The 26,372-nt window shown below is 38.0% G+C and overlaps 1 protein-coding gene across 4 annotated transcripts in view; it reads left to right on the forward strand.

Moving 5' to 3' along the window:
• Window positions 1-26,372, forward strand: part of AKT3 (AKT serine/threonine kinase 3) — a 327,384-nt gene that overhangs the window by 204,592 nt on the left and 96,420 nt on the right. For all 4 annotated transcript variants that reach the window (XM_023632779.2, XM_023632783.2, XM_070255721.1 and 1 more), the window contains 2 exons: window positions 11,207-11,272; window positions 12,632-12,700. In XM_023632779.2, the coding sequence (XP_023488547.1) occupies window positions 11,207-11,272; window positions 12,632-12,700 (135 nt within the window). The remainder of the gene's footprint in view (window positions 1-11,206; window positions 11,273-12,631; window positions 12,701-26,372) is intronic.

The following is a 26,372-nucleotide window of genomic DNA, read 5'->3' on the forward strand; positions in this document are numbered from 1 at the left end:
CTTGATAAGAATGTGCATTGTGATGCTGTTGGATGGAATGTTTTGTATGTCTGTTAGGTCCATTGGTCTAAAGTGTAGTTCAGGTCCATTATTTTCATATTGATTTTCTATCTGGATAATCTCTCCATTTTTGAAAGTGGGATATTGAAGTCTCCCACTATTATTGTACTGCATTCTATTTTAGCCTTTATATTTGTTAATAATTGTTTAATACATTTGGGTGCTCTGATACTGGGTGCATACATATTTACAATTGTTTTATCCTCTTGATGAACTGACCCCTTTATCATTATATTATGACCTTCTTTGTCTCTTGTTACAGCTTTTGACTTGAAGTCTATTTGTCTGCTATAAGGATAGCTACCCCTTCTCTTTTTGAGTTTCCATTTGCATGGAATATCTTTTTCTATTCCTTTGCTTTCATCATATGACTCTCCTTAAAGCTTAAGTGAATCTCTTTTGGGTAGCCTATAGTTAGATCCTGTTTTTTTATCCATTCAGTCACTCTGTATCTTTTGATTGGAGAATTTAAACCATTTACACTTAGAGTAATTATTGATAATTAAAGACCTACTATCACTGTTTTGTTAATTGCTTTCTAGTTGTTTTATAGTTCCTTTCTTCCTTTCTTTGTGAATTGATTTTTTAGTGGTATACTTTGATTTTTTTCTCTTTATCATTTGTGTATCAGAGTTTTTTGCTTTGTGATTACCATGATGTTCCTAATACATCGTACAGTTAGAACAGTCTATTTTAAGTGGATAGCAACTTCAGTGGCATAAAATGGTCCTACACATTAATTTACCCCTCCCCTAACACTTTATGTTATTGATGTCCCAATTTACATCTTTTTATATTGTGTATCCACTAACAAAATATTGTAGCTAAAGTTACTTTTAACACTTTGGTCTTTTATCCTGTATGCTAGAGGTCAAAGTGATTTACATGCTACCATTGCAGTTTTAGAGTGTTTTGAATTTGACTGTATACTTGCCTTCACCAGTGACTTTTATACGTTCATACATTTTCATGTTACTGATGAGCATCTTTTCATTTTACCTTACATCTCATGTAAGGCGGGTCTAGTTGTGATAAATTCCCTCAGCTTTTGTTTTTCTCTGAAAGTCTTTATCACTCCTTCATTTTTGAAGGACAGCTCTGTTGAGTAACATATTCTAAGTTGGCAGTTTTTTCTTCGAGCATTTTGAATATGTAATCCCACTTTCTCATAGCCGTAAGCCTTCTGCTGAGAAAGTGGCTGATAGTCTTACTGGGGTTCCCTTGTAAGTGATGAATATATTTTCTCTTGCTGCTTTCAAAATTTCCCCTTTGCCGTAGGTTTTTGAGAGCTTGATTATAATGTGTCTTAGTAAAAATCTCTTTTGGTTGAATCTGTTTGGGATTCTTTGAGGTTTGCGTACCTGTATGTCCACATCTCTCCAAATTTGGGAAGTTTTCAGCCATTATTTCTGTTAATAAGTTTTTTGTCCCTTCCTCTCTTTCTTCTCCTTCTGGGATTCCCATAATGTGAACATTGTTTCACTTAGTGGTATCCCATAATTCACTTAGGCTTTCTTCACTCTTTTCATTCCTACATCTTTTTTCTCCCCTGACTAGATAATTTTAAGAGGTCTGTCTTTGTGCACCTTCTTTCTTCTGCTTGATTGAGCCTACTGTTGAAGCTCTCGATTGCATTTTTCATTGCATTCTTTGTATTCTTTAGCTTCATCATTTCTATTTGGTTCTTTTTTATGATTTCTGTCTCTTTATTGAACTTATTGTTTTGTTCATGTATTGTTTTTCTGAGTTCATTTAGTTGTCTCTCTGTTCTCTTGAATCTTCCTGAGCTTCCTTAATTACTTTGAATTCTTTTTCAGGTAACTCTCAAATCCATTTCTTTGGTGTCAGTTACTGGAAAATTATTGTGTACCTTTGGTAGTGTCATGTTTCCTTTTTTGTATGTTTGTAGTGTCTTTATGTTGATATCTGCACGTGTGAGGGAGAAGTCACCTTTTTCAGCCTTTTCCAGCCTTTTCAGACTGGCTTTGGTGGAGAAGGACCTTCACCTGAAGGTGACTGTGAGTGTGCCAGCTGGGTGGGTGCAGTGTCTGTAGTTCTTGGAAGGGTACAGCAAAGGCATCTCCATGCAGCTCTGTCAGCTGAGGTCAACATCAGCAAAGACTACGGGGTCCTCTGTGGCCAAGCCTGTAGAGGTCTCGTGGGTGGCAGTGGTGGCTAGGGGCTGCTGGAGTCCTCGGAGGTGAAGGCTGCTGGAGTCCTCCTGTTCTCTTTTGCCTTTGGGAGGAATTTCTACCCAAAGGAACCCCTCTTGGTGCCAGGTGTGGTGTGCTGGCACTCAGAGTGTCAGTGGAGCCAGTGTCCTGGAATCTGGTGCACACAGCACTACCACAGCACCTGGGTCCTGGGCACAGGTGCACTTGCTGCAGTGCTGGTGCTGGTCTCTGCAGTGCAGGTGTGTGCACATCTCTCGAGGAACTGGGATGTGGATCTCTGGAGATCACCACAGTGACTCGGGCCTTAGTGTGGAGGGGGAGGCAGCACCAGCAGGATCCCTGGGATGACAGGGTTCAGTGGCTGCTTGAGATCTGTGGACAGGGTGCAGTAGTGCACACCTTGTGGATGATCAATCAAATACCCAACTCTGGCCCCAGGGTTCAGTTGCATAACTTTAGCATCTTGGCTTTGGTGATGGAAGATCAAAGCCATAACTTAGGACCCAGGGAACAGTCACAGAACAGCATCCTATTGGCCCCAGTGGTGGCGGGTCAAAGCCACAACTTAGAACTCTGGAGGCAGGTCACAGAGCTGCAGCAGTGCAGTCTGGCGATGGCAGGTAAAAGCTCTGACGTAGGACCCAGGGGCAGGACACAGAGCAGCAGTGGTGTGGTCTGTGTGATGATGGACCAAAGCTGTGACTTAGGAGCCTGTGCTGGGGTGCAGAGCAGCCTCAGTGCCACCCCAGTGATGGTGGGTCAAAGGACTTGGGACCCTGAGGGCGGGGCACCAAGCAGCACAGGGTGGCCTCAGTAATGGCAGGTCAAAGCCAGGACGTAGAATCCCAAGCACAGGATGCAGAGTTGCAGCATTGCAGCCCGGAGATGGCAGGTCAGAGCCACAGTTGAGGACCCAGGGGCAGTTGCAGAACAGTGGCAGCACTACCCTTGATGGCCCACTGAAGCCTTGTGTTGGGACCCCAGGGGCAGGGTGCAGAACAGCAGCAGCGTGGCTCAGGTTGTGGCAGGTCAAAGCCCCAATTTAGGACCCAGGGGTGGGGTGCAGAGCAGTGGGCGCTCAGCCCCAGTTATGACTGGTCAAAGCTACAACTTGGGGCCCGGCAGTGGTGTACAGAACAGCACAGTGCAGCCCCATTTATGGCACGTCAGAACTGTGCCCAGGTGCTGGAGGTGGGGCACAGAGCATCAGCAGCACGGCCCTGCTTATGGCAGCTTAGAGCCCAGCTTGGGACACAGAGCGCAGGGCGCCGAACAGCACTGCTACCCCTGTCTGGCTGGTCAGAGGCCGGCTTAGGACCCAGAGCAGCAGCAGCTCAGCCCTGGGGATGGCAAGGCTTGTGATTGTGACATTCACATCCTGGAGAGCTGGCACAGCAACGACTGGGGTCCCTGGGGGCAGGTCCCATCACAGTGACAGCTGCAGCCCCAGAGAGGAGATGTAGTGGAGGAGACTTTAGGCAGCTCCAGTGTTAGTGAAGACCCCGGGGGTCCTGGTAGCAAAGGCTGCAAACATCCATGGCAGTGATGACACTTGTTGGGGTTCTCCTGCTCTGATTTTCCCCATGGACTGAAATCCCTGTGAAGGGATCCCTCTTAGGCCTAGCTGCTCTGAACTGGGAGATGGCATGTCATAGGTGAAATGTTGCTTACACTTTCTATGCAGCCACATTCAGTTTTCTAACTCTGCATGGTTTCTGCTGCTTCATTGCTTTCGGCTGATTTCCTTGTAGTCTGGAGCTTTCTGAAAGCTATTTTTGTCAGTTTGTAGTTGTTTATTTATTGTTTTTGGGGGGAAGTTGAGCCCTCCAGCTTGCTGATGTCACCCCTAACAAATCCCACTTCTGATGTTAACTGTGTCAGTGGTCCCTAAGACCACTCTCAGGCTCAATATTTCGTTACAACTCACAGGATTCAGAAAAGCTTTTGTACTCGTGGTTATGGTTTATTACGGCGAAAGCTACAGATTAAAATCAGCAAAAGGAAAGGTATATGAGTCGGAACCCAGGAGAAGCCTTCCAGGTGTCCTCTCCCAGTGCAGTTGCATGGATGCACTGAATTCTCCCAGCAACAGTGTGTGACAACATGTGCAAAGTGTTGTCAATCTAGGAAGCTCACCTCAATCTTGGTGTCGAGGATTTTTATTACTGGTCAGACATGTAGGCAGGAAGCACCTTTACGGCTTCCCTTTGCATCTCAGATTCTAGCAACCCTGAGCAAAGTCAGGCACAGTCTTCGTCATTCTTCCTGTTGTCTGCATGAACTATCTAGTCAAACCAGTATCATGTGGCCCAGGATCTCTGGCATACAAAAACACTCTTCCAAGGGATCAGAGCTCAGTTCCCAAGAGCTGGCCAAGGGCCAATCCTGAAGTCTGACTTTTCTTGTGAACGTGCAGGGTTTGAGCAACCCAGGCCTACTGAGTTAATTCTTTCCTGCACATGTGCCTATTAAAATATCAACCCTGTGCTTTGACTTGACCGCTAACATCTCTGTCTCCTTGGACTCCTAAGTTATTGCTGCTGGACCCTCACCAGAAGCTCTTAATGTCATCTGCCAGCTTCATCAATCCATTCTTGCAGATGCTCCTGAATCTCTGTACTAAACATTGTGTAAATGACTGTGATGTACTGTGGGAGGCCTATGATGAACGTGTTGGCTTTGGTCTGCTGTGCCTTCATCAGCTGCCATTGTGCTGTTGGAGGTGTGATTTCATTGGTTTGTGTTCTAGAGTTGCTTCTTGCAGTTTGTGAAGCGTCTGTCACTCTTGAACATATGCTGAGGTTCTCATTTACTTCTTACTTACTGATTCATTCACTCATTCTTTCAATAAATAAATATTGAACACTTCGTTATTTGCTAGGTACTACTCTAGGCACTGGGACTATTGTGAATGAATAAAACTGACAAAATTCCTCCCCTATAGGAAATTATATTCTAGTTAAGAGACGGACAGTAAACAATACACATAATAAATGAGTAAATCATACAGTATGAGAGAAACTGTTACATACTATGGAGAAAAATGAAGTTGGGCAGGCCAATAAGGAATAGTGGTGGTAGTGGTTTTTGTGATTTTTGCAATTTTAAATAGAATAATCATGGAAGGCCTCACTGAGAAGGTGAAACTTCAGTGAACATTTGAAGGAGATGAAGAAGCAAGCCATTCAGGTATTTGAGAGGAAGAATATTCCAGATAGAAGGAATCCTAGTTGAAAAGGCATGAGGAAGCAGCATCGTTAGCATGTTCTTAGAATGGCTAGGAGTCTGTCATGGCTTGTGTAGAGTAAGAATAGTGTAGGGTTGTTTAGGTACTTGTAGATATTGTAACGATAGTGGTTTTTACTCTAAATGAAGTGGGAAGCCAATCGTAACATGGTCTGGTTTTCATATTTTAATAGCATCACTTTGGCAGCAGTGTTGAGAATAGACTGTGGGTTGGAAGCAGGGAGCTTGCTGGGAGTTACTTGCAATAATCCAGATAGTTGATGATAGTGGCTTGCACCAGGGATAGTAGCAGTGGAGGTGGTAAAACATAATCAGATCCTGGGTGTGTTTGATGAAGAGCCAACAGGATTGCCTAACAGACTGAATGTAGGGTATGGGAGAAAGAAAGGAGTTGAGGATAATTGCCAGATTTTTGGCCTTAGCATCTGGAAGGAGTGTTGCCATTCACTGCAATGGGGATGATTTTCGGTTGTTGGGGGGTGAAACAAGCTTTTGATGGCAGATTAGAACCTAGATTTTGGACATGTCAAATTTGATATTTCTGTTAGACAGCCAAGTTTAAGTTATCTGTTAAACATCTGTGTCAAATAAGCATTTCTGGAGTTTAGAGAGGTCTGGATTTGAGGTGCAGTAAATTTGGAAGTCCATCACCGTGTAGACTGTATTTAGAGTCATAGTCTGAATAAAGTCACCAAGGGCATGAGGGTACCTAGTGAAGAGAAGAGGTCTGAGGACTGAGCCCAGGGGACACTCCTAGAAACAGTCTTCAGAGATAAGGAACCAGCAAAAAGACTGAGAAAAGGTGACCAATAAAGAGGAGGAAAATGAAGAGTTTGTGATCTCCTGGAAATAAGGAGAAGAAGATGTTTTCAGGGGGAAAGAGTGATCAAATGTGTCAAATGTTGTTAATGACTTCTATTCTGAGTAGGAAGTAAGATCACATTTTGAAAGTGTGAAGGAGTGAGGTTGAGCTAAAGAGAGACAACTTAATGAAAAGTTCCTGGACTTGAAAGTCAAATGGACCTGGGCTTCAATCCCAGCTCAGTAGCTTAGCTGGCTGAGAGAACCTTGCAGGGTTGTTGGTACATTTCAGCATACGTGCTAGGCATGGCGGGGGCCTGGGAGAGCTCCTGAACAACCATGCTGCGGAGTAGAGGAGTGACTTCAGTAGGGATGGGTGAAAGAATCCTGAGAAGATTCAGCGGAGATTGGAGAGGGAATTGCAATGGTGCTAGTTTATGTGGTTTTTTTCCTTTAGATGTGGAATATAGAGGTGAGAAAGTAGAGATTGACTCATTCCAGTATTGGGAATTGAAAGGGGCAGAAGCAAAGAAGGGAATGTAGTGCAGGACAACCTAGACAAGCAACATACTCTGCAATTTGAGAAAGATTAGGTTCTGAAGTGATTATAGTGTGGGAGGTCAAAGGAGTTCCTGTAGCCCTCCGCTCAAGTGGTGTTTGGCACAGGAGCATCAAGAACAGAGCATCAGATCACAACACTCAGAAAGGCGATGTAGTGTTCACAGACAAAAGAGAACAATTGCGCTTTCGTTTTCTCCATTAATGTGAAAAAAACCTCCAAAAAAGAGAATAGAAATAGATATCGAGGAACGGCGAGCAGACAGTGTGACAACTGGAGAGTGGGGGAAGTGTCAGAAGTCTGCATCTGGGCCAGTGCTCAAGTTTTCAAAAGAAGGGGAAGTCAGAAGCCCCAAATTTAGAGCTTGATAAGTATGACATCTTTTTCCTATGGGGAAAAACAGTATAGATTGCTAACATTGACTTGTCAAGACAGAGAACAACTAAACAATGGTCCCCGGTCGTCATGTGGTTTAATTTAGAATAAGTGCGCACGGTGAGAATTTGTCCTGCCTCCTCTCCGTTCCCACCCACCCCTCTCCTCCTCTAGGTCTCATTCACTGCTCTGGACAGATGAAACAGTGCTTTAGACACAAGGTCCCTTCATTTCAGCTAGCTTCTGATAGAGTCAGGCGTGATAGTCTGTGTTCAAGATGGGGAAATAACATGAGCAGAGGTAAAGTACGCAGCTGAGTAGACACGAAGCTGCTGGAAGAGGGGAGGCTCTGTGTGAAGTGGAAACGACCGTTAGCGTGGGACTTGGGCGTGGGAGCAGTGTTGACTTTTCCACCTGCAGCCTGAGTGATTGAACTTCTGTGAACCTCAGTTTCCTCAGATAAAATGGGAATAATAAGACCTACCTGCTGCGTTCCTGCAGATTAAAGGGGGTGATGGCCTCAGTGTCCCTGATAATGGCGCAGAGATGTTCCCTTCCTCCTCTTCCTTTCCGTGACCCCCTCCTCGCACCACCACCACCTGTCTGCACAAAACAGTGATTGGGAAAAAGGAAGGGAGAAGTTTAGACCATGTGTGGCAGAGGCGGAGTGATAAAGGGAGAGGATTGGGAAAATAAATATGAGGAGGACTATTCTTCTGCCTCATGTCCTCAAGAAATACCATTCGCCCTAACACTGCTTTTGTCAAAGAAATTAGATTTAAGAATTCATTACTTAGTATTTACCGTGGATGAATATATAGGAAACTGTACTTCAAAAGCTTTTTCATGAAACATTATTGTACTTATATCATATACCCAAGCATTTGTAGCACTCTTCATTTATAATCATGATCAACGAATAGATTTTTACAAAAGCATCATATTGTTTTAGCCACTAAGTTTTATCACTGTTATTTTTAACTTTTTGTTTTGACGTGGCTTTTAACTGTGATTAAAAATTATTGGCATCTGTGTTTACTTTTTAGCTTGTGCATACCTTACCTTCATAGCAGAAACTAATTAGTATGTGAAATACAGTACCATTAAATATGCATTAAGGGGGAAAATTCTAATCTAGTCATATGTAAAATATAGTAGAAAATGTATTTTAATATATGAAAGAGATGTACATGTTATTAATTCTGGTTCCATTCTTATAACAAAGAAATGTTTTAGCATTTGTCTCTATACGCCTTTACTTGGCTCCTTCAATGTAGGTAGATTACAGAATTTAGAAGAAAACTCATCTTCTTTCATGAAATTTACAAAGTGATTTAGAAAAATAACTTCATATGTGATGGGCTTGCTTTAGCAAGGTGGAATGAAATACCCCACAGAAATATGTTCTGAAGCACTACAATATATTTTCTAGTTCCAGATAGGTTTCATACTTGCCTTTCTTGAGTCTTTTCCTAGTTTACTGCCTGAAATCACTTAACATCCTAAAGCATAACAGGTAAATGTTATATCTTCTGTGAATCTCTTTCTGACTGCCTGTAAAGAAATGTTTCTTTTAATTCACCCTCATGTTGGAGGCATGTGACTTTTAGATTATTACTGTTAATTTTATATCTCAAAGATATTTCAAGACTGTCCCTGGGCCGGCCTGGTGGCCAGTGGTTAAGTTAAGTTTGCGCTCTGCTTCGGTGGCCCAGCGTTTCGCTGGTTCACATCCTGGGCGTGGACATGGCACTGCTCGTCAAGCCATGCTGAGGCAGCATCCCACATGCCACAACTAGAAGGACCCACAACTATGTCCCAGGGGGCTTTGGGGAGAAAAAGGAAAAATAAAATCTTTAAAAAGAACAACAATAAACTGTCCCCTTTTTTCTTGTTCCTGCTGCCACCGTAGTAATCCAAGGCACCCTCATTTCTCTCTTGGAGTACTGCTATTGTCTCCTAGTTGATCCTTCCTATTTTTGCTGTCCTTCTCAGAGGAGCCTGAGTAAACTTTTGAAAATACAAGTCAAATCGTGCCCTCGCATTCCCCCACTTCCCATACCATCACATTGCCCACTTACCCTCTTCCAATAGCACTGCTTTGCCTTCATTCCCCATTCGCAGCAGTAGACACCCCCAGTTTTTCTTAATGCTACTTATCAGAATTGGTAATTATTTATTAAACTGGATATTTACCTGTTTGTTGTGTCTTCTCTATTAGCCCGTGACTCCATGAGCAAAGGAGTCGTCTTTTTTTAAACCTGTTATATCTGCACTATCCTTAGCATTTAGTAAGTGCACATCAAGAATTTTGTTTTTTAATGAAAGAATTTGGTCCTGTATATCACAAAACAGCCACTTGCCTGATGCTTAGTTATGTATTTCATATTCATTAGATGATACTCGTAGACTGCAGTGTCTCCTCTTCTGTGCTTTGTTTTTTCCATCAACACTGATCACCACCTGATGACCTAGAATGAAAGTTCCATGAGGGCATCTGTGGTGTTCAATGCCCTGTCTTCAGTGCGTAGAACAATGCCCAGAATATATTTACTTGTTGCGTATTTGTTGAAGGTATGACTGATTGAGTAAATGAACTTCCACACACTTGACATCTTGGAATTCATTCCTATGATAAACAGTTCAGTTCAACAGACATTTATTAAACATCTACTCTGTGCTAATCATTATGCTGGGCCCTGTGGGTATAGAAATCAGTAAGTTATGATGTCATTTCTGCTTCTGATTTATTTTGTATTAAGAAGTTTGCTATTATTCTAATTAATTTAGAAGTTATAGTATGCTATGACAGGGGCTTTCATGTTGTAAGCCTGGCTCCTGTTAAACAAGTGAGACTGGAGTGGTTTCAGACTACTGCTTTGTTTCACTAGTTTAAATGCGGTGTCGTTAATGACACTTTACTTTCTGTTCAGGCACAGTTGGTCAGACCCTCTTGGAATGGCTTTTAGATCTTAGCTTCTTTGATCTGTTTCTCCTTTATCTTCTAGGTCTAACTAAGGTCTGATGCTTTTGTGAAGATCATGAATATAATGCAGTGTCCTAATATTTTGCTCTCCACTGTCGCTGATAGTCTAATTGTGATTTGCTGACGTGTTAAAAAATTGATCCAGCAAGAGCTTTGTTTAGAATCTTGCTAGAAGCAGAGATCACAGATGCTGTGTTAGTTTCAAGTTATCTTCCTTTCCTTTCTTCTTTAAGTTGATGTTATATTTTGTAATATGAAACATTTTTCCAGTTTTCCGTATGATGAAGAAAATCTCTCCTAGTTTACTTTTGATGTCAAGATGAGATTTATGTATAAAATTGAAGAAATACGCTCTTACTTTTGGTTTGACATACACCCAGATTTTAAAATTGTCACCTGGACTAGTTTGGGACCTCTTTTGTTAAGAAGCACATTAAAAAGCCACAAGCAAAAAGATAAAATTTTAATACTCTGTTTCTATTTTAAAATGTATAATTTAGAATTAAACCTTATATGTGTATTCTGTGTTTTCCTTTTCAATAACTGATTTTTCTTTTAAATAGGAGACATACAAATTCTATGATCCTTAGTGAAATATATTCTTTATATCCCCCTGAATAAAATGTATTACAACATGGAAATAATAACTACTCCATGCCTAAATATTAGCTGCTAAGGCCTTCCCTTCAAGAAGAAAGGCTTACTATTTTTTTCTGTGTCCCTGAATATTTTTGGTGATTTTTGTATCGTTATTACTGTACTTTGATTAAGTATGACTGAGTTTAAATGAGTGTATACCTTACAGCCATTTGATTTAGATCATTAATTTCATCTTTTTTTTTTCTGGTACAGGAGAAGCTTAGCAATAAAGGGAGCTTGTCACTATGTTTTAAGAAGTATTTTTCTGTCTCTGGGTTTAACCTCTTCTGGTATTAGAAAAATAGTGAAAATTTTCTATTGCTAGTGCTTAGTACGTATATTAAAGGTTTGCCTTTTCTTTTGTAGGATGAAGTGGCACACACTCTAACTGAAAGCAGAGTATTAAAGAACACTAGACATCCCTTTTTAACAGTAAGTGACCAGAGGACAGATGTTATCATCATGACATTTTAAATTTAAGGAAGTTTTATTACAGAAAGTAAGCCATGAAAAATAACGTTTTAAATAACGTTCATTTTAGGATGCCATTTTCTTTGTGGAAACACTATAACTCACGTTTCCTTGAAATTATTGGAATGTATGGATTAAGTTTACAATATGCATGCATTTGTAATCCCTCTCATTATACATCCATTACATTGTGAGAGTTCCTTTTTCTCCCATGAATTCACTGCCTTTACAGAAAAAAAACACCATAGAGCAAATAAGTCACCTCTGGCATTTTAAGAAAACCACTGAGAAAATGGTAGACTTAAAAAATATTCTTAGTATTAAATGTAAGGATTTTATGTTTCTTTTGTTTACTGGCTTCTGATGAATATTTAAATGATCAGGCAGCATTGTCTTCAAATATGAAAGGCGGAAATCTTTGCTGAATATTTTTTAGAGAAATTGAGACTTATTTTAGATATAGAGTATTTTAAGAAATATGGGAATACTGAACACATTAAATTAAAGATAGGATAAGTCACAATGTGTTTTCTTTACTAGACAAAGTATAAACTGTGACTGAGTTGTTTTGAAAGAATGATTTTTTTTTAGTCCTGTTCGTAGATTGCTTGTAATAGAGGCATAATATGCAACATTTCTGTTTGTTCCTGGTTCCGATGAAGTGTATTAGGATTAAAATGATAGCTAGACTTTTAAAAAGGGGGAAGCTTTTAAAGATTTAGAATTATCTGAAGTAGAAATTTTCCGAAGTGTCACCAGATACCTAGACTTACTTTGTTACATTGTTGTGTGTTTATTGTCTGGTGTAATAAGATACCTATAAAGTTTTGATATCTTTATAATTTGTAAAATTACATGAACCAACTCTGTTGGATCGGATCATGTTATGCACTCAGTATGCAAAAAATGATGTTGAAACTATATTAGAAATTGAATATAACTACTATAACTGTATTCCTAAGACTTCCACGAGAGTAATTTGTGGCCCTTGCCTTAAGGTTGCATGGATAAAAACTTTGGGAATCAATACAGTTTCAAATAGATTGCACAATATATTGAGAAGTGCTCATCACAATTACTGATTTTATTTTACTTAAAATTTTAATTTTTCCCCGAATAATACCCAATACTGATTTAAACAGAATTTGTTTTATGTTTCTCATGAACTCTTCAGCACTCTTAAGGAGTAAGTAGACTCTTAAGGAACAATGACAATTCATTTCATCAATCATGCTTACTGTTTCTAAGTGTTCTATTTTGGTACATTACATTATAAGAATGTGGAATTATAATACAACATTTTTTCTTTTTCATTTCAAGTCCTTGAAATATTCCTTCCAGACAAAAGACCGTTTGTGTTTTGTGATGGAATATGTTAATGGGGGAGAGGTGAGTCAAGAAGTAAATCCAGCACTTGCATTTGCATGGTAGTATTGTCATTATTTTGAAAAAGTTATTTAAAATGTAAGTTGTAACATAACAGTCTCTACTTCTTGATAGGGATTTGTATAGCACTTTCTACTATTGAGTAGATGGGAGCTGAATAATTTCTAATGAAATTTAATGTCATTAACTTTTTTATAACTACTTTTATATATTGGAAAGTGCAATCGTATTCTCCTTTATCTTGTATTTTTTTAAAATGTAAAAAAATTTTACCACAATTATAATTTTTGAAATCATGATATTTAATTTCAAAAGCCAGAAAAACAGGACTTATGATGCTTTACAAAGTTCTTCCTCAAGTTTTTGCGAAACTTGTAAAAACTTATTTATTTTAAACGCAGTTGAATAATAGTCTATAGGCACATTGTGACTGAGTTTTCTCTTCTACATAGTAGTTAGAGTAACCTTGACTATAGTTAAGAGATGTTAAGGGATCTTGTAGTTTTGAAGAGAAATTTCATTAGTTTAGTAGTACATTTCACCTGTTTGTTTATTCCTTGTCCTTTCTCCCCTCTATTTTGGTCAAAACCAATGTGGGGGGAAACTGTAATTCACTGGAATAGTTAGCGGGAAATGTTTTACGTTGCGGGCTTTCTGAAATAAATTTAATTATTAAATAGGGGCTTGTATCTCACAGACCTTAAAATGGTCTTATTTTCCAAACTAAATAAATTAGTTAAATATTCCGTATAGAATATCTTCTCCTATAATTATCTGACTAATAGGAATTAGTTCATTGTGAAAATTCACTCATTCTTTTGGTATTAGTTGGCACATTTTGAGTGCCTAGGCAGTGTGGGTTTATCAAAATGTGTTAAGACATTATCTTTTCTATGAAGGAGTTTATAATTTATCTTATCAGTGTATTAAAAATTAGAATGTATAGTGAAAGACCTAACTGCTAATAAATTTGTAAAAGAAAAGCTTTATGAATGATCTAGCCTTTAGGGTAGGCGTTAAATGCTTAATGAGATTCCAGCAGGAGAACTGATTTGAGAAGGTATTACAGGCAGAGAGGAGGATGTGAGCAGACTCACTGTGGGGTGTGGGTGAGCACAGGCAAGAAGAACTTGAGTCGTTAGGTAACAGTATCCCAGGCATTCAGAACTGGGCCCTTGCCGTCAGATATTGTCTGAGAAATTACAAAGAACATGGACCTCATGGAATTGTATAGCATTGGTATGTCTTAGTGACCGATTAATTGGATGTGGGTAGAAAGAGAGAGGGATCAAAGTGGATTTTGGTTGGAATCAGGGAGAATTAAAGAGTGAACTTATGAACAATGTGTTGAGAGTAAGATTATAAATTTGATTTTGAAAGGTTTTTCCTAAGTTTCCAAGGAAATATTTATGTGGAAACATCACAGAGAATAAATAAGGGATCAGAACTGTGGATACAGATTTGGGAGCCATTCCCATAAAAGTTATAATTTAAGTTATGGAGGTAGATAGTTCCCATGTTATGGGAAATTAAATTCATGAAACCTCTATGTTAGTATCTCTCAAAATTAAAAATGCACATATTCTTGGGCTGAACAGCTTCACTTCCAGGAATTTATCCTACAGACATACTCACAAATATACCACAGAATGATTTTTGGATAAATATATTCATTGTAGCATTGTAGTACCTTAAATGAGCATTCAATAAGGAGACTACTTAAATAAATTGTGTTGTATTCATGTAGTGGAATACTTTATATCTGTTAAAAAGAATGAGGCAGCCCAGTATGGACTGATTCAGAACAATTTCTAAGACATATTATGAAGTGACAAAAACAAGGTGCAGAGTATAAAGCATGCCATCATTGTATTAAAAGAAAATAGGACTATATTTATATAATATTTGTATATACATGGAATATCTCTGGAATTATGCACTGGACGTTAGTGCTTACCTTTGGCTGGGGACAATGTGGGAGGAAGACTTATTTTTCACATATGTATTCTTGAGCAGTTTTTGTATTTTTTATCGTAAATATACTTTATTTAAAAAATTGAGGGAAGGACAGTAGGCAGGTAGACAGATGGCTGGCTGGCTGGATGGCCTGGGGAGAGAATAATATAGGGAAAATGATAAACTGCACACCAAAACTTGGAGATACGCTCTTAAACTGGAGCACTCTTAAATTGGATAAATACTCGTACACAGCGTCATGTATTTACATCTATTATAACACTTATCACATTGTTTTATAATTGTCTGTTTGCTTGTCTGTCTTCCCGCTAGACTCGGAGCTTCCTAACGGGCTTTTCGCTGGTATAACCCTAGTACCTGACACACGACCTGACACAAGTAGGAATTTGACATAATGTTTATTGGATAATTTGAATGAATAAATAAGTCAATGGATAAACACATTTCCTCAGGGAGAAAAGAAGTTAGCAAAAGTGATTAACTAGAAATTGCTGAGAAGTAGGAAGAAAATTAGAAAATAGTGTACTAACTATATAGATTATTTTGGAAAAAAGTCAAAAAGGTTTTTTCAGAAGGAAGTATCTTTGACTGTATTTATAAGATACATATTTAATGAGGTTTTGTGCACAGCACTCTGGTAGATATTGTGGGACATATAAATCTGAATTAAACCTAGATCTTACTCTCAAAGAGTGTATAGTCTAGTGAGAAAGATACGGTACAAAACTGAGACTACGTGTAAAGTGTTCACTATCACGTGGATCACAAGTGCAGGTTAAGGGCCATGGCACTTCCCAGGAGAGAGAAGCATTTTGAGTGGTGGGATGAAGGGACACTCCCTAGAGGGAGCACTTTTATTCTCAACCTAGAGTGCTTCTGAGATTAATTAATTGATGATTATTGAAAAAGTTTTACACACAAAAGCAGCTTTTCAGACAAGCCAGATGGTTTTCTTTATTATTGAGACTCCTACATTATTTCTCATTTGACATTTCTTCTCTTTTTTCAGAATTTCTGTTTTGGGAATGTTATAGATAAAGACTAAATTATTTAATATATTGAAGCAGGTGAACTGATTCTGTATGTGATAGATAATTTTAAAGTGCATGGATAGTAATTATATCATTGCAATGCATACATAGCAAAACGAAAATTTACTTATTTATATTTACACAATTTTAGTGAAAGTGAAAGTTTTGTATATGTAACTCCTCCAATTTTTAATTCTTTTAGGTTATCAAATGTACTTTTAAATACCTTTTAAACGTACTTTACAAATACAAATAGTTATTTGGTTCTTGTAACTTAATGGAATCATCTCCCTTCTTCAATGTATCATCTCTGGGGAGGGAATCTATGTTCAATGTGTCCTTATGGCGACTTCTTTAATTCTGGCTTTGCTTTAGGGTCACCACGCCGTTTATTGTGCCCAGAGATGCTTCCTAGAAATGCTGAAAAGTCAATTGCTGTAGAAAAAATACTAAACGGAGTACTTCTGTTTTTGAAATAAGATTGAAATAGAGAGAAGGAAAATAAGGAAAGCTATAAACTCACCCTAACAGTCCACTCCAAGACTTGCAGACACACTGTGAGTTACCCAGTGGGGCGTGTCTGCCTGGTGTCCAGGAGACGTTAGCAGGAGGGTACCGGCCTGTTGAAAGGAACCTGTGGAGAACTGCTGCTGCTCACCCAATGGCAGCAGCCTCAAATCTCTGTGCATCCACCTCCACCCTGAGATAGGATTCTTTACCAGGCCCCTTGAAGTAGTTAGAACTAGCCCAATTTTTATGCAATTCCTACTTATTGTCTGTTGATTTTTAATTAGCAGTAGCATCCTTTTAGCCTATACTCTGGAATGTTTATCTTGAAATATAATAGTTAAGACATTCCTTTTCTTATACTTTCTTCACATTTTTGTGAACATCTGGGATTTTTTTCAGCCTAATAGAATGCACAGGAGTTTAGCATGCTCACGGCCATGCTTGTTATTATCCCTGTGTTTGCCAGTATTTTTGACAGCAGTAAATAATTTTGATGGAAGATGATTGTGAGAGAAATACTGGTTGTGAAAAATCAACAGTGGCTGCTTATAGGCACATCAGTATAATGGAGTCACATCATAATTGCATACAACTTAGATGAATTCAAAGAAATACGCTCAGCAAGAGAGAGCATGCATAGACAGACAGATAGATAGACAGACAGATAGATAGGTAGAATAAATGAAAGAAAGAATATGGGGATTTGCCGTTCTTCTTGGTGAGTGTATTCAAAAAGTGACCTCAAGATGAGAGAGATAAATTTACTGTTTTTTTACTCCACGTCAGTTCCTACTTGCCATCCTTAGAGTTTCATGAGATGTAAATTCTGGCACTTAAAAATACGTAGTTTTGGGGGCTGGCCCGCTGGTTGAGTGGTTAAGTTTGCACACTCCGCTTCTGTGGCCCAGGGTTTTGCCGGTTCGGATCCTGGGCGTGGACCTAGCATCTCTCATCAAGCCATGCTGAGGCAGCATCCCACACAGCAGAACTACAAGGACCTACAACTATAATGTACAACTATGTACTGGGGGCTTTGAGAAGAAGAAGAAGAAAGAAAGATTGGCAACAGATTTGTTAGCTCAGGGCCAGTCTTTAAAAAAGCAAAAAATACATAGTTTTTATAAAACTTTGTCATTAAGTGCATTATAACTACAGGTGTTCATCTAAAAAAACCTCTATTATTTCAGTGGTGGAAGAAAACTCTTCCGGGCTAACGTATATTGAGACATAGTATGTTGGGTCTCCAGTGTAGTCCCTTCCTAAGGAATTTTCAGGAATGATTTTTATTATAGTTGATAATTTATGTATTAACTTTAGAACCCACTCCATTATAGTCCATTTGCCTATTAAATATTTAATGAGCAACTACTCTGAGCTGAAGCTCGAAGGATGCAGAAATAGTAAAAGCATGGTACTTTCTTTTAGAAGATGAGTGTCTAATTGGGGAGCTAGACAAGAGAATATGCATATACTTTATAGTGTCGTTATTGCTATGATAATACTGGTTGCCATGGGATACAGAGAATGGGCACTTGAATCAGTCCAGAAGGAAGAGAGAGAGGAAAGGGGAGAATGCCAGGGTAGGAAACAATTCTTGAAGTGGTTGCTAAACTAAGACTTAAGTTAGATGAGTAAGGATGAGAAGGAAGACATTTCTGCACAGGGGAAATAGAATGTGTAGAATGTGCAGGAACATGCCAGTTCTCCCCCACGTGGCCAGTGTGGATGATGCATGAAGCCCTGCAGAGGAAAGCCATGAGAGTCTGAACAGGTAATTAGAGTCATTAGGACAGGTCTTCTCTCCCAGGTAATTTAGGTTTTATCCTGAAGGCACTGGAGCATCACGGAAGGATTTCTGTACGAATGTTTTAGAAAGACTACTTTGTAGCAGCGTGAGGCTTGGATTGGAGGTGACAGAATTGGAAGCAAGGAAACTGTTTGGGAGGCTACTGCAAGGAGAAGTGAATTATGGAAATGATAAGGTCATTAATTGTGTCAATATTAATGAGAAGCAGTCAAATTCTAGTGATGTTTAGGTACTAGAATTTCCAGGATTTAACGACTAAATGGAAAGACAAACAACACATAGTGTCCTATTTGCTGCTTGGGAAATTGTGTAGATACTAGATTGTTTAAGACAGGAAACACAGGAAGGGGGAATGAGTTCTGGGGTGATCATCCTATGTCTGAGGTCCTCAGTGGGGATATCAAAGAAGTAGGAGAGTTAGGTCAGAGATACAGACCGAAATAAATGATAAAACCAAGGAAGTGAGGAAATATCCAGTGTGAGAAAAGTTAGAACATTAGTGGCCAAGAATGGTGCCTGAAGGTACCAACGTCAGACATGTTGGTGATGAGGGAAGCCTTAGGCCGATCCTAGGCAGAAGGAACCACACAAGAGATGTCTTGGAAGGTAAGTAGAGTATATGAAGTATAACAGAGTATAGTAAATCCTGCAAGATAACAATTGAAAAATGGCCATTGGATTTGACATCGACTAGTTCCTAAGCAGAGTACCATGGATTCTTTCTTTTTTCTGGGTTGATGCAAGGAATGCCCCTTGGCTGTAGTAGAGAATGTACAAGGGTTGGTACAAGGGTTGGAGCTCAATAGAACAAGGTTATGAATATGAGTTCAGTGCAGCCTTTGGTGGACAGTAAATGAGCATCTGGAGAACTAATTATGAAAGCACCCTAATGTGACCAATGACACTGCTGCTAACATATCCAAACCACTCTCTTCTTGTAGCTTAGGTGTTACCAGATTTATATGAGAAGCAGAGAAATATTCCGGGGAAAAGAAGTAGTAAACTGAAAACTGAACAAGGTGGTGGGATTATTTAATTTGGTTTAGACTATCTCTACTCAGGAGTCTTCCCCTCAAATCTTACTCAATAGCAGTATTTCTTTCAGGCCTAGAAATTGGACCTCTGTATATCTCTTTCCAGGCTGAAATCTCCTGGAAGTTAGGAGATTCATCAGGGGATAAAGGAAAATTATTATGTGGAAATGTTATGCATCTGATAAGTTCTTCATGTTCTTGTGTGTTCTTTTCGTGAGTACAAATGAACCTAACACTTTCAGTTATTTACTACTCTTGTCCATATTTAGCTCCTTGTACGCTCTATATTAATTACTTTGATAAAATTCATTTTATTTCTTGCATATGACTTTCACTTTCATGCCAGTCTTGAGATCCTCTCATACTTATTTCAGATTCTCATTATTTGGCTGGGATTTTGTCTTCAGTGAACCCAAATCATCTCATTTTAAATTCACATAAGACAGAAGTGCCAGCAGTCAGCATTCTAGTTCTACTTACTAATTTATGGAGGTGTGATTTGGGTGATTTTCAAATTAAAAGTATCATTTCATATTCATAGTGATGATTTTAAAAATTTTGCTAAATTTATATGTATATAAATATCTTTATTGTCAGGAGTCTGACAAGATAATTTCTTTGCTAACTTTTACTTATTAATACATAGGTTATATCAGAATTCTGTTGCTTTTATCCAAAGCTTTTTCAGAAATTCCCAAGCTAAGAAGGATACATTATAATAGTCATATTAGCCTATCAAGTTCAAGGCAAAATACATCTCTCAATGTTTTTAGTATATACTTTTATAATATTTCAAGGCTAATTTCATAAATTATTGAACCAATATATCACTGCACCTGAAGTCGTAATCCAAAGACGTGACCAGCCTCCACGTCTGAGACGCTTACTTTTGTATCTAGAGTCTCAGATGAGGCGACTGGAGCCGCAGGAGCTGACTCCGCATTTGTCTGTTCCAACAGTTCTTCTCCACGTAGTCTTGGGCAGCATGGCAACTTCAGGGTAATCAAGCTTCTTAACACAAAGGCTGGATGACCCCAGAGTGAGCATTTCAAGAGTGAAAACAGAAAACGCTATATGTATAATCGGAGACCCTGAAGGAAAAAAGCCAGGACATTGGAACAAAACTGTATTTAAATATTAAAAACTATAATCTGCAAACACAGTATATAGTCACTTGTATTCTGCATCTTTCACTTAGCATAATACTTTTAAAATTCATCAATATTGTTGCAGATAGCAGTAGTTTATTTCTTTTTATGGCTTTACTCCATTGTGTGGATGTTTCATAATGTGTTTATACCATCACTCATAGATAGACATTTGGGTTCTTTGCAGTTTGGGGCTATTATGAAAAAAGCTCTTGTGGGCTAGCCCTGGTGGCCTAGTGGTTAATTTCAGCTCACTCCACTTTGGTGGCCCAGGTTCAGTTCCCGGGCATGGAGCTACACCACTTATCTGTCAGTGGCCATGCTGTGGTGGCAGCTGACATACACAAAGAGGAAGATTGGCAGCAGATGTTAGCTCAGGGCAAATCTTCCTCAGCAACAACAACAAAAAACATTCTTGTGAATGTTCCAGTACAAATCTTGGTGTGAACATATATTTTCAGTTATGTTGGGTAAATACCTAGGAATGCAATTTCTGTGTCATTTGATATGTTCAACTTCATAAGAAACTGTCAAATTTCCTGTTCCATTTTGCATTTCTAGGATGTTATTTAATATCACCACACGTGGCATGGTTAATCTTTTTTTATTTTACTGTAGTGGTATCATGTAGGTTTAATTTTAATTTCCTGAATGAATAATATATTGAACGTCTTTTCCTGTGCTGATTTGCCATTTGTATATCTTCATTATTGAAATATCTGTTAAAATCTTTTGTGCGTTTTTTTTTTTTTTTTAAAGATTTTATTTTTTCCTTTTTCTCCCCAAAGCCCCCCGGTACATAGTTGTGTATTCTTCGTTGTGGGTTCTTCTAGTTGTGGCATGTGGGATGCTGCCTCAGCGTGGTCTGATGAGCAGTGCCATGTCCGTGCCCAGGATTCGAACTAATGAAACAATGGGCCGCCTGCAGCGGAGCGCGCGAACTTAACCACTCGCCACGGGGCCAGCCCCTTTTGTGCGTTTTTTAATCGGGTTTTTTGTCTTCTTAATAACATGTTCTAGATACAAGCACTTTATCATATATATGTTTTGTAAATATTTTCTCCCAGTCTGTGGTCTGCCTTTTCATTTTTTAGTGGAGAATCTTTTTTCTATGTATATTTTTGTTTAAATCTTTTAAAAATCATCTTCTTCAACGAGTCTCCCATGCCCCTTCACAGTCAGTCCCTCCCGTCACCCTCGCCGCTGTACCCGCTGATATGCTTTCTTACAAGTATCTTTTGAAGGACAAAACTTTTAAATTAGATGAAATACAAGTTTCAGGGTTTTTCTTTTGTGATTTTTGCATTTTGTGTTTAATTTAAAACATCTTTGCCTAACCCAAGTTTAAGATTTTCTCTTGTGTTTTCTTCCAGAAGTTTTAATAGTTTTAGCACTTACATTTGGGTCTATGCTCCATTTCAAGTTACTTTTTGTATGTGGTTCTATATAAAGGTCAAAGTCCCTTTATTTTGCAATTGCATGTCTAATTGTTCCAGCATATTTGTTGAAAAGACTACTTTCTCCCATTGAATTACCTTGAACCTTTGTCAAAAACCAATTGCTTGTATATATGTGGGTTGATTTCTGTACTCTCTTCTGTTAACATTGATCTATATCTATCCAACCTTATGCATTTATCACACTGTCTTTAGTACTTTTGCTTTAGAGTAAGTGTTAGAATTAGGCAGTTTGAGTCTTGCAGTTTTACTCTTCTGATTGATTGATTGACTGATTGACTGATTGAGGAAGATTGGCACTGAGTTAACATCTGTTGCCAATCTTCCTCTTTTTTTAGCTTGAGGAAGATTGTCGCTGAGCTAACATCTGTGCCAGTCTTCCTCTACTTTATGTGAGACACCACCACAGCATGGCCTGATGAGCAGTGCTAGGTCCACTCCTGGGATCCAAACCCACGAACACCTGGCCGCTGAAGCAGAGCGTGCGAACTTAACCACTACACCACAGGGCCAGCCCCTTACTCTTCTTTTTAAAAGTTGTTTTGGCAATGCTGTTTCCTTAAAATTTCCATATAAATTATGGAAGAAGTTTATTGATTTCTATGCAAAGGCCTACTGGATTTCAACTGGGATTGTGTTAAATCTGTTGATCAATTTGGAGAGAATTGACTTGTTAACAGTATTGTCGTGTGATCCATGAACATGATATATCTTTCCCATTATTTAGATCTTCTTAATTTTTGAACAGTATTATGTATTTTTTAGTGTACAGGTCTTGACCATTTTTTGTTGAATGGTTCCTTATTGATTTTATGTTTTTGGTGTTATAAATGACTAAAATTTCAAATTTGAATTGTTTGTTGCTAGTATATAGAAATGCAGTTGATGTTTACTTATTAGTCTTGAATTTTGTGTTTTTGCTAAAAGCTTTTTTGTGAACATGTTGATGCTCTCTGTGTAGATGATCACATCATGCAAGAACAAAGATAATTTTACTTCCTCTTTTCTAATCTCGTGCATTTTCTTTCTTTTTCTGCCTTGTCAACCTGTCTAGGACCTTGAGAACAATGTTAAAAAGCATGGTGAGAGCAGACATCCTTGCCTTATACTTGATCTTGGGGCGAAAGCATTCAAATTTTCACCATGAAGTGTGTTGTTAGCTATAGCTTTTTCATAGATGCCCTTTATCAAGTTGAAGCAGTTCCTTTCTATTCCTCGTTTGCTGAGCTTTTTTAAAAAAAAATCATGATAGGGTATACTATTTTGTTAAATGATTTTTCTGTATTTATTGTGGTGGTCAGATAGTTTTTATTCTCCATTCTGCTAGTATCTTGAATTTCATTGTTTGATTTTTAATGTTAAACCAACGTTGCATTTCTTAGATAAACCCCACTTGGTTATGATGTGTTACCCTTTTGATACATTGTGGGATCCAATTTGCTAAAATTGTGTTAAGAATTTTAGATCTTTGTTTATTATGAATATCATTCTGTAGGTTCCTCCTCTTCCCTCCTCCAAGTAATGTGTCTGGGTTTGGATTCAGGGTAATGATGCGCTCTTAAAATGAGTTGAGAAGCCTTGCTTCTTCTTCTGTTTTCTAGTAGATTTCACCTGTGAAATTTTAGGACCAAGCATTTTCTTTGTAGGAAGGTTTTTAACAATGAATTGAACTTAAATATATATATATATATATATATATATATATATATATACACACACATATATATATAGACATGCATTTAATCTGTTTCTTCTTGAGTGAACTTTGGTGGTTTGTTTCCAGGAATTTGTCTATTTCATCTAAATTTTTAAATATATTTTCTTAGTATTATAAATAATGTTTCCTTGTTATTACATTAGTATCTATAGGATCAGTAGCTAACTTCTCTCTTTCATTCCTGATACTGCAATTTGTATCTTCTTTTTATTTTTGGTCAGTCTTCCTAAAGGTTAATAATTTTTATTGTTATTTATAGCTTTAAGTTTCATTGATTTTTCTTCTGTCAATTTTGAGTCATCTATTTCATTGATTTTGGCTCTTTATTATTTCCTTTCTTCTGGTTGCTTTGTGTTTAATTTGCTCTTCTTTTCTTTGTTTCTTAATGTGGAAATGTAAAGCATTTATTTAAACCTTTTTTCTTTTCTAAGTATTTAGTGTTATAAACTTCTCTGCAGGTACCAATTTTTATGTTATATTTATATATGTAAATATTTGTAGCATATTTTAATGTTATATGTATTTTTACGTGTTATGTTATTCTATTTTCCCAAATCTACTAATTTCTCTTGTCATATTTTCTTTGAACAATGGACTATTTAAAGATGTGGTGTTTAATTTCTAAATACTTGGGGATTTCCATATGTGTTCCTTTTTTTAAACTTATAGTTTAATTTACCTGTGGTCAGAGAATACACTGTGTAGTTTACATCCTTTTAAATTCATTGAGACTTGTTTTTAGGCCCACAGTATGTGTTATCTGGTGCATATGCTGTGTGTTCTTAGAAAGAAGGTCTATTCTGGTGTGCTGGGTGGGCCACGTGCTCTAAAAATACCATCTAGGTCAAGTTGTTTGATAATGTAATGTTGTTCCAGTGTTCTATACCCTTACAAATTTTGTATCTACTTTGTTTAATCAAATATTGAGAGAGTAGGCTTGACCTCTCCAACCACAATTATGGATTTATCTATTTTTCCTTTGATTTTTTAGTAGGCAGCTTATAGTTAGGTCATACTTCTTTTTAAATCCAATCTAATTTCTGCCGTTTTAATTTGGAGTGTTTAGAGCATTAACATTTAATGCGATCATACATATGATTTGGGTTAAATATTGCTAGTTATTTTATTTACCCCATCTGTTCTTTGTTCAGTTAAAAACAATCTCTTCCTGCCTTCTTTTGTATTGACTATTTTTGCAATTTTTCATTTTATATTCACTCTTGGATTAGCTCTGCTGCTTTTTTTGTTTTTATAGCGGTAGCTTGGGGATGAGAATACGTCGCTTTGCTCATCACAGTCTGCTTTCAAAGAATCTGATATCACTTCACTTATTGCAAGAACCTTACAAGAGTTTACGTTCTTTCCCTGCCCTCCGTCTTCAGTGCCATTGTTCTCATATGTTTTACTTCCACTCATGTTGTAACCTTCACAATGGCTGTTGTTATTTATGCTTTAAGCAGTCGATTATCTTTAAAAGGAACTTTTTAAATAAAAAATGTTTCATATTTATAGCATAGTCACTATTTCTAGTGCTTTTCATTCCTTTGTGTAAATGTACATATCCATCTGTTGCATTTTCCTTTTGCCTGAATGACTTCCTTTCACGTACTTTGTAGTGCAGGTCTGCTAGTCGTAACTTCAGCCAGCTTTTGTTTGTTTGAGAAAAATCTTCATGTTGTCTTGATTTCTTCTTTAAAACAGCTTTATTGAAGTATAATGATGTGCAACAAATTGCACATATTTAAAGTATACAACTTAATAGCTTTTGACCAATGAATTCATCACCATAATAAAGATAAAGAACATATCTGTGATCTCCACAAGTTTTTTCTTGCCCTGGAGATTTTAGGTGGAGAGGTACATCTGAACTAAGAAGTTAAGAGTAGGTACATTCTCCAAATAAGTTTTGTTTATTCATTGGAAAATCATTATTGAATACTTATTGTGTCTCAGTCATAGGGTACACTAGGATGAATAAAAGAGTCATATTATAAAATGTACCCAGTAAATGTATTATTATAATAGCAATGAACAGAGTACTACAGTATGAGAGAGAATAATGTAGAACCTGCTATAAGTTGGGTTACGTCTTTGAGGAAGTAGCGTTTAGACTGAGACTGATAGCAGATGTATGGGAAGGAGGGCCCCAGGGAAGGAGGGCGTGCGCAGGGGCTTTGACGAGAGAGACTTTGAGAGAGGCTGTAGCACAAAGCAGTGGGTGCGCTGATCCTTTAGCAAAGGGTCCCGTCTAGTTCTAGACCCTGAGAAGGCAGCTGTGCTCTGGAAAGGCTCTTCTCGTACACACTTTACATTCTGCAATTGTGAATGAGACTCATGAATGACATTTCTTCCTGGTGGAAGAAATTATACAGTTATTGTCTCAAATTAATAGAAACTATGCTTCGTGTAATAAATAGATGATATGCTTTAGAGTCCGATGGCCTAGGTTTGAATCTCAGCTCTACTGCTTAATAGCCATGTGATGCTAAGCAAGTTTCATGACATGTCTAAGCCTTAGTTTCCTCATCTTTATGATGGAGATAATAATTGTTAATAATGATAATTGCCTATTTTGTAAGTTTGTTTTGAGGATTAAATGATGTAATGCATGTAAGTTACTTAGCACAGTGCCAAACAAGTAGCCGTACTCAAAAGTAGTGCCTATTGTAATAGAAAAAATAACTTATATTTATTAAATTTAATCATCTGCAATATGGAAATAGCATTATATAGCTTTCATGATCGTTGTTAAAATGTAATGACCTCAGGGGCTGGCCCTGTGGTCTAGTGGTTAAGTTTGCGCGCTCCACTTTGGTGGCTTAGGGTTTCGCCAGTTAGGATCCTGGGCACGGACCTCACACCACCTATCAAGCCATGCTGAGGTGGCGTCCCACATAGCAGAGCCAGAAGGACCTACAACTAGAATATACAACTATGTACTGGGGGGCTTTGGGGAGAAGAAGAAAAAAAGAAGATTGACAACAGATTAGTTCA

Source organism: Equus caballus, chromosome 30 (genome assembly GCF_041296265.1).
Source record: "Equus caballus isolate H_3958 breed thoroughbred chromosome 30, TB-T2T, whole genome shotgun sequence".
In the NCBI taxonomy this organism is placed as follows: Eukaryota; Metazoa; Chordata; class Mammalia; order Perissodactyla; family Equidae; genus Equus; species Equus caballus.